The following is a 9036-nucleotide window of genomic DNA, read 5'->3' as shown; positions in this document are numbered from 1 at the left end:
AAAGGACTTGTGTTGCTAAAGTTTCGTCGGAACGAAGTTACGGAAAATCAACTAACGAACGGAGACGTAACAATACATTTTCATTTACACCAGTTTAGGATTAAAAACGTAGCTTAATCCTAAAGATGTCTATAATATTAAATGAATAGTAGATTGAAAATGTCCTTGAAAAGAACCAAAATAAACTGAAAATATGAAGATTAACCTTATGTTAGAACAATGCATTATTTGAATGTAAACAATTATTGAGCCAACCAAGTAATCGATTACTAAATTCTTCAAATAGCCTAGCTTTGATACCAACTAAATTTGTAATAATGTTACTAATAAACTTGAAGCAAGTAATACCATCATTTTTGGTAAAATGTTTCACTGCATGTTGTATATCACTTATAAAAACAGTTTTATAATATGTAGGTCAGCTTGAATCAAAAAAGAATCTGATAAAACTACATGATAAAAGTTCAGTCAGAAATTTTAAATTGTAATGGATTTAGAAGGCAGTCAAAAGCAAAGGAATTTCAATTTGTTTTTATAATTCTCCTATAAATGTATAATACAGTGCATTTATTCCTTTCAACTTCCATTTAAAGTAATTAAATGACCACACTTGTACTCTCAAAACTTCTATTTTTTCTACATGACTAACTTGAATAGCCTTGTATGTTCATTCACAACTTCTATGTATCTTAATATCGTACTTGATGTTTACCAAGTAAATAAGTGCAAGTCTCACCAAAACTGTTTTTGTCATGAGTCTAAGGTAGCCAGCCTTAAGATATATCTATGTAATTTTTAAAGTGCTCTTGGCAGCTTTTGGTCATTCTTGATAATGCTGTGCAAACATGAGACTTGTGTATTCAGAGTAAGTGTATTCAATTTTATTGTAGTCTTTATTTCATATGTAAGTGATCTGTTAAAGTGTAAATAGAGCTAATTTCTGTCGAGTACTCTTCTATAAATAATTTGATACATTTCAGTTGGCAACCGATAGAAAATCAAATGCCGAGGAACAAGCACACATTATTACTGCTATGGAATCAGAAGACAGTTATGCTGTTTATCCAGCTCCATTAATTAATTCTGTTTCAGATGAATCATCAGAAATTGCAAAACCTATCCTACCAGATTCCAAACAGGGAGATGTGAAACATCATAAAACCTCGTATGTATATTTAGAAATAAGAATATGTTTTCATATTGTACCCCTAAAAAGCATGAAAAAAGCAACATATAAAAAGTCCATTCAACATTGTGATTTACAGAATTATCTCTTTGTAACCTAATTTATACAAACATTTTCATACTGCTAGAAACTGAGCATTTATTCTTGAATTGTAATTATCACATTTATTTGTAGATAAGAAATATATAAATGTATATTACATCTTTCAGTTTTTATATGTTTTAATCCCATCCAGGTTTACTGAAAAAAGCCGTCACATATGTATTTCAATTAAACTCAATTTTGTGATGTACTATGTCATGCATTAAAAAAAAGGCACATAACATTTTTACACTACAACTATATATAAAGTATTGTGGTTAGTTTACATATCAATCTATGAGTCCATCGTTCATGTCCTGTTACTGCAAAAAGTAAATAAGAAATTATGCTCTGCATTTTGGGGTTTTGGGTGTGTTATATGGATGACAGTCATATCCCACTATTCAGTCAGAAAAAAGTAGCCCAAGAGTTGGTGGTGAGTGCTGTTGACTATAGCTACTTTCTCTCTAATCTTATTAGTTTAAACTTAGCAAATAGCTCCTGAGCAGGTTTCCATGAATGTCCTTAAAAAAGTCTTTTGTTTCAAGTTATTGGTATACAACTAGGGAACTTAATAATGTCATGACAAACATCATACCCAGGTATTTGAATTAAATATATGTTATTGTAGTCTTGCCTTACTTCAGTGTTTTTGTAAAAGTCAGAATCAGTGGCTTATCAATTATGAATGATAGAAATTTGTTGATTAATGACTAGTTAAAACTCTTGCATCACTTAGATGAAATTAACACATTGTGAGTTTGGTACATACTCTTATCTGAAGTTTTTTGTTCAATTTCTATTCTACTACGAATCAAAATAATCTTATTACCTGTATTTATTGTCTAGCAGGCACTATAGCTATATCTATCTTTATAATTTTTTCTTGTTGAAAGGCTTCTTATATTAATTGAGCTCATATTGTATAAGTAACAGATAAGTTTAACATCAGTAAATTCTATTTTATTTGTAGAAGACTACTAAGTTTTGTATTTTACATAGGCTAAGATGTTTTACACTAAATTAATATTTTTTATCAAGTTATTCCAGGTTTGTTTGGATGTAAAGTTATTGTTATATCTAATACAAGCTGTTTCTAGTGTCTTTTCTGTTGAAACACCTAGTTCCAAATGATATTACCTCACCCATAGCTGTCTCGACATTCATTTGCTCTCTAAGCATTGCATTGTAAATTTTTTAATAGCACACCAATCTTTTATACCCCTATATTTTTTGCATCATAGCAGCAACATGTGCTGATCATATTACCACCCTCCACCAATCCCATTGCCTCCCTTGTACTAGCTCAAGTAGTTCCCTCTACCGTTGAAGCACAATCCTCACTTTCTCGATTGGCACTACAGCATTTAGATGTGTGTTTTAAGTTGTTCTTCAAGTGAATTTTGCCCAATTCTTGTGCTAGTTTTCAATTTTCAGTTGAAATTACTTGTTCATTTACTATTGTTTGATATTTCTTACATTTTTCTGAATGTCCACGCGGACTTACGAGTTTGAATCTTCATGTGGCAGATGAAGAAGTTCCTGCCAATATGGATGACGCTAATGTCACTAGTTCCCAGTGTGGCAGGTTGCTAATGTTGACCAAGGAGATTCAAACTTTAATTTGGTGGGAGTAGGATGCTTTGGCTGCTGCTTCTGCTCGTTCTCCTTTCCCCCCTGAACACGCTTCTTAGGTAGTTTTTCCTCAGGGTGAGGACAGTTTCAACACTGATTTTCTGGCTTCAGCTTTTTCAACCAGTCACATAATGCTGATAGTCAAGATAGTTTTCCATCCACGCCTTTTCTACAACTTACTGATCAGATATATCATATTTTACATGTATCACCTTTAGCCCTCGATTCTTAATCTTCTTTGCTGGAAGAAGATCCTCGTCTTTATTATTATTATTTTCCTCCTTCTCCCGACATTCTTGTTCATGCTCAATGTTTTGCTGATCAAGTGCAGTCGGGTATAGATATGCCCCGTCCCTCTTGGCCTTTTGACCAATTTTCTTTTGCTTACCAATGCATTTGCCTTACTTTTACCATCCTGTTACATATTGTTTCCTCTTTACAATTGTTGTCTCAAGTCTTCTGCCAGTCTCGTAATCAGTTCTTGGAAGCCCTCAGGACCCTTCTGTGGTCTAATATGGCTCGGTTGTAGGCTCACCACAAGGATCTTGTGTTGCTGGGATGGAATGCATTACTTGTGGGGGTGCATCTCCCTTTCTTCTTTGAGGGAGCTTAGTCAGGCCCCATTTCTACACAAAACAATTCTTGGGTGTCTTCCTGAGTCATTAGAGTCCAGGGTCAATGTGGAAAAATTGCATTCTTCCTTGTCCTCCATTACCTCTTGTTTGCATTGCCCTTCTGATTCTGCTCAATCTTTGCCAGTTCAGGTTTCTTGTGCACCTTCTTCATCTCCCCACTCTTTACCCTACTCCAGTGTTCCCTTACTTATGCCCATTCCTATTGGACTCAGTGCTATTGGGGACAGTTTTCTGCCATCTGGCAACCCTTCACGACAAATCAATGGATATTACGGATATGTAAGTTCTGGTCCCTTCCACCCCTATCCTCTTCCCATTTTCCTTTCATCATTTTCAGGATCGTGCCTTATCCAGTTGTTTAGCAGAGTCGGTTCATGACCTTCTTCACAAGGGAGCTATCAAATGTGTGGTACCTGTTCTTCCAGGTTTTTACTCCCATCTATTTGTAGTCCCCCAAAAGACAGGAGATTTGAGACCTATCATTGACCTGTCACTGCTGAATACTTTTTGAAAGCACCCCAATTCATTATGAAATCATCCTACCTCTCTCTTCAGTGGGTTTTCCCCACGTCTTTGGATGACCAAATTGGACATGACAGATACTTATGAAGTGGTCCCTTCATCCTCAAGTTTTTCAGTGGGTGTGTTCTTGCCTGGGAATGCCTCACATAGAAAAGTTTGCCACTCATTTGAATGCCAAACTTCCCTCCTTTTGGTCTCCTGTCCCACAACCCTCAGCTCTAGGGGTGGACGCATTCAGTCAGGATTGGAGGGGCCTTCTTCTGTATGGTTACCCTCTGATCAGACTCATCTCCAGGGTTGTTTCCCTCATCCATACCACTCCTTGCCGTGTGTTGCTTGTTGCTCTGTATTGGGCCTGCCCAGTCATTCTTTCCTTTACTCAGGCCCTTATTGAAGTAACAACCCCTGCTCTTACCTCCATCCAGATCTCTCCCACAGCAAACTCGGACATGTTTCATACCAACATAAACAAACTCCATATTCACGTGTGACTTTTGTCCAGTTCATTGCCTCTTCTCATGGACTCACCCTTTGAGTAGCATTTTGCTTACCCAATCCATTAATCCTTTCTCCTCGTCTGTGTATCAGCATTGTTGGTCTATCTTCTAACAGTGGTCCATTCATGTCCTTCTTTTCATCACATGCCTCTGTTCTTAACCTGGTTATTTGATCAGGATTTGTCTGTGTCCACTGTTTCTAGTTATTGTGCTTCTCTGTCCCACACCTTCCATTTTCATAGATCCTTCTCCACCCCTGTTATTTCTTTTCAAATTGTTCATCAGCCCCATCCACATTTTTCATGCCCTCTCTCATTCTCCTTTTGAACCATTGCTACTTGTTCATTATACCATCTTTCCCGTAAGACCTATTTCCTTCTTCTCCTAGCTTGTTGTTGTTCTTATATTTATGCTATTAATGTTTCATGTACCCTTTACCATGCTTCTTATGTTCTTCTTTATCTCGATCATTCCTTCATTCCCAAGACACCAGCTACTCGTGAAGGTTGTTTTGCCTTTTCTCCTATTTCCTTACCTTCCATTTCCCATATATACTTCCATTCCAATGCTGATAGTCTTCTTTGTTTGGTACATCCCCTTTCTTGTTATACATCTCGTACTTAATCTTTTCATGGTTCCCATACTTGCCTCTTTATTCCTTGTAATCCCTCTATTTCCTGTGATCTTTTTCCAGTTACCCTTATTGGCTGTGTTCCACAACTCATTCGTCTAGCTTTTTCTTATTGATAGAAGATCATTGGCTGTTTGATGTATCTTTGCACCAAATATGCCCTGTAACTATATGTTTAGCTGCTCAGATCCACCATTGTTTGGAGGAAATTATTCAAGCAGGTATGTGGATAACTCCCAAAACTTGTGTTGTGCATTATTTGCATGATATAGTTGTGTCTTCCTCAATTCGGTATCATCTTCTGCATATGGCGATTCTCTACATGTCTGTTTTGTTTCTATTATACCTTTTTTCCCCTTTTATTTACAGTTGTTTTACATTGTATTTCTGGATCCCACTTTGTGGCAGGTATTGCTTGGTCAGGTGTGCTCAATAATTTTATACTTGCACTAACTCTGCATAATTTCTAACTTTCACTGTAGAGATGTGGTGTTTCTGTAAGACCACTGGACACTTTTATGGTTGTGTTTCTATATCTACATATTTTATTTTACCACTATCTCCTGAGGACTGTCACTCATAGACTACATGAGTAAAGCACATTGCACTGTCTCTGGAGTATCATTCCTCCAGAGCTCCCAATGCATATTCCCCTCTTCTAGTGGAGCATGGGGGTTCTTGCCACTTCTGGTTCTCAGTAGCTGGAATGGTGGATTGTGGAGGTTTTCTTACAAGTGGGTTTTGTACAAGAACACAATCTCATAGCCATATGTCCTCAGGGCTATCATTGTATGCTTCACATTCTACAATATGAGTATGCTATTCACTATCTTATGCAAGGATCTTCCACTAGATGTTTTCTGCCCAGATGGATCGCACTTATCATACTACATCATACCATAAGAAGCTTCCCCCGGATGTTTTTTTTTTTACATGGGTGGACCACACTTGTTGATCTCACAATATCTTAATGTACACAATATGGCATTAAGTCTCTTATGGAAAGCACTTCCACTGGATGTTTTCTGCCCAGATAGACCCACACTTGACATAATCCAATGTATACCAAGGTGCTTCCCCTGGATGTTTTTGCCCAGGTGGATCTCACTTTGCTATCTTGATATAAATCCAAGGCACTTCTCCTGGATGTTTTTGCCTGGGCAGACTGCACCTGTTGAATTTACAAACTAATGCAAGGTGCTTCCTTGTTCTTTTTGTTCTTGGACCACACTTGGCATAATATGTCGTATCCGAAGGCGCTTCCCCTGAATGTTTTCTGCCAAGCCAGACCAGACTTGGCCTATTCATATCCAGTCCTCTAGCCCTAGTCATGTATACTATTCAACTCCACCCTATGTGTCTTCTCTTCCTTACTGGCTGAAGAGCATAGTTATTCCAGACATAGTGCTATACCCACAGGTGTGCTTCCTATTTTAGTTGTGACACACCTGCTTTTTCATGGCAGTCATTCTCCTCCTGATTAATTGTTTTTGTGCCTTCACTGGCCTCTTCTTCTTTCCAATGTGGGATTCTAGCTATGGGTGAGAGGAGGTAATACAGTTTTGAAAGTTGAAATTTTCTAACACTGAAAATGTATTTCTGATAAGTTCTTACCTCCTGCCACCCTTTCACTCCACTGATTCGCTGGTATTTCGGGTTTGTATGTGCCAATTCTCGAAAATGAGGATTGTGCTACTATTTGCTAGTATATGGGGTGCAATGGGATTGGTAGAGGGTGGTCACATGACCAGCACATGCTGCTGCAATGATGCAAAAAATATGGGGGTATAAAAGACTTGTGTGCTTTTCAAAAAATTTACAGTGCAATGCTTAGAGGGCAAATGAAGGTCAAAACAGCTGAAACAAGAAATAAACAGATACATATATTTTTTGTTACCTTTCTTCCTTCTTGCGAATAGAAGCATTAAGTCGGCTCTAGACAGCTGGGTTAGTGATTTTCTTCGTTTCTCGGATGGAAGAACTAGCAGACAAACTGGTTTCTTCGGTTTTGGAAATGTGGGTGCCAAAAATAATGTGACTCTGACCTCCTGTTAGAACTGTTTTACTGCCAGTATATTTGAAATACATTTTCAGTGTTAGAAAATGCTAACTTCTGCTTAATGTGCATGTTGTTACGATATGTAAATGTTTTTAAAAAGTTGACAGAATGGCTAAACATCTCTTCTTGTTTTTATTTTCTTTTCTAAAATATACTTTTTTTATCTTGATGTAGAGGAGCACCAAATAATTATTTAATGAAAATATTTTAGTTTTTTGTCTATACAAAATCAACAGGGTATCAAATTTTAACATTTAAAAATCTGCGTTCTGATTTTATATGTAATTTCTTCATATTGTATTTTCACTTTTGGAGTTAATATATGTAACATTTTGTTTTTGGCTTTGAAACTTCTAGAAATTGTGAGACAATGATGCATTTAATTAAAGGGAGTATGGGAACAGGAATTCTGGCCATACCTGAAGCTTTCTCTAATTCTGGTATATTGGTTAGTTTTTACTCACTTCTATTCTAATACTTTGTTTTTCTGTTTGCTGTATGTTTGAAATATACCTGTAAGTTTTTTTTGTAGAATATTTTGTTTTATTGCCTTATTTGAGTTATTGAAGTGCTTTTTTGTTCTTTTTATAACTTGGCATTTCTATTGCATTTTCACATTTTGAATTGTGAGTTTACTTTTGATATTAGCAAATACTTCATATCACAGAGTAATACAGTTAAATAAATTCAGATAGATATTTTTCTTTAATATACCAACTTAGTCGTGATAAATGTGCATATCTATTGTTCTTTCATAATCTCAAAATAGTTTTAGAGAAAAGACAATAAATTATCGGTTATAAATTTTTCCCGAGAAGAATTAATAAAGCATGAAATGTTGTTGTGAACTGTGTGTAATAAAACATCTTGATAGTTTGTTTTATCTCTTTATTTATTAGAAAGTTTCACTTTATGACAAATTAAGTTATAATAAAGTAATTACATATGTGCCTTCATTAATATATTACATCTGAGAAAAAAAAAGTTGAATAATCTTTCTACTGATTTATTATTTTGTATTTTCTACTGGTTTCGTGCCTTCAAAAATCACTCTTCAGGGAATAGTTTTGCTGAGAATCTATAACAAAAACATACAAATACCACTTTTAAACTAAACATAAATAGTCTAAATTAAATACATATACTTTTCAGATGTACAAACATATAATACACTTCATGTACAAATTAAGAAACTTATAAATGCTCAAAAATATTTAAAATTAGTCAATATACTTTCGTTTTTAAATTAAAATCTTATTGTAATTATACTTTCTCTTATTATTATAATAGAAATGCGATTTATTTATCCTATAATTTCATACTCTTACTTTTTATTTTCTGTAAGTCTTAACTGTTACCACAGTTTCACAATTCCTGCTGACTTTACACAACCAATTCCATCTGCCCTCTTACTACTACTATCTATTTGAAGTGTCACCAAAAACATTTATAATATTTTTTCGAAAAATAATCTTTTGTGTTTTACATTACATTCCTAAAAAGGGAAAGCATGAAAATTTGGTTATTTTAGAATTTTTAATTTTCTCAAAATACATTCATTAAAATGTTTTCTGGCATATAGTGGCCATTTTTTGTGATATCTAACATGAAATTTTTGTAAATTTATCTTTGATCTTAAATTATCTGTTTCGTCAATATATAATTCATCACAACTTACACAACATAAAAGATATATCACGTTCTTAGAATTGCAATTAAATGAGTTATAATCAAAAACAAAATTTCTTTGTTATTGATCTTTATTTTGGTTAGATTTCATATAATATAAA

General features: G+C 35.0%; 1 protein-coding gene across 1 annotated transcript in view; it reads left to right on the top strand.

Moving 5' to 3' along the window:
• LOC106462866 (proton-coupled amino acid transporter 1-like) overlaps positions 1-9036 on the top strand; it is a 48476-nt gene that overhangs the window by 11009 nt on the left and 28431 nt on the right. The window contains exons 2-3 of the mRNA XM_022390269.1: positions 981-1165; positions 7604-7694. Of these exons, the coding sequence (XP_022245977.1) occupies positions 981-1165; positions 7604-7694 (276 nt within the window). The remainder of the gene's footprint in view (positions 1-980; positions 1166-7603; positions 7695-9036) is intronic.

The sequence above is a fragment of the Limulus polyphemus genome, unplaced genomic scaffold, assembly GCF_000517525.1.
Source record: "Limulus polyphemus unplaced genomic scaffold, Limulus_polyphemus-2.1.2 Scaffold1270, whole genome shotgun sequence".
NCBI classification, from domain to species: Eukaryota; Metazoa; Arthropoda; class Merostomata; order Xiphosura; family Limulidae; genus Limulus; species Limulus polyphemus.
This window is presented reverse-complemented; position numbering and strand designations above follow the sequence as displayed.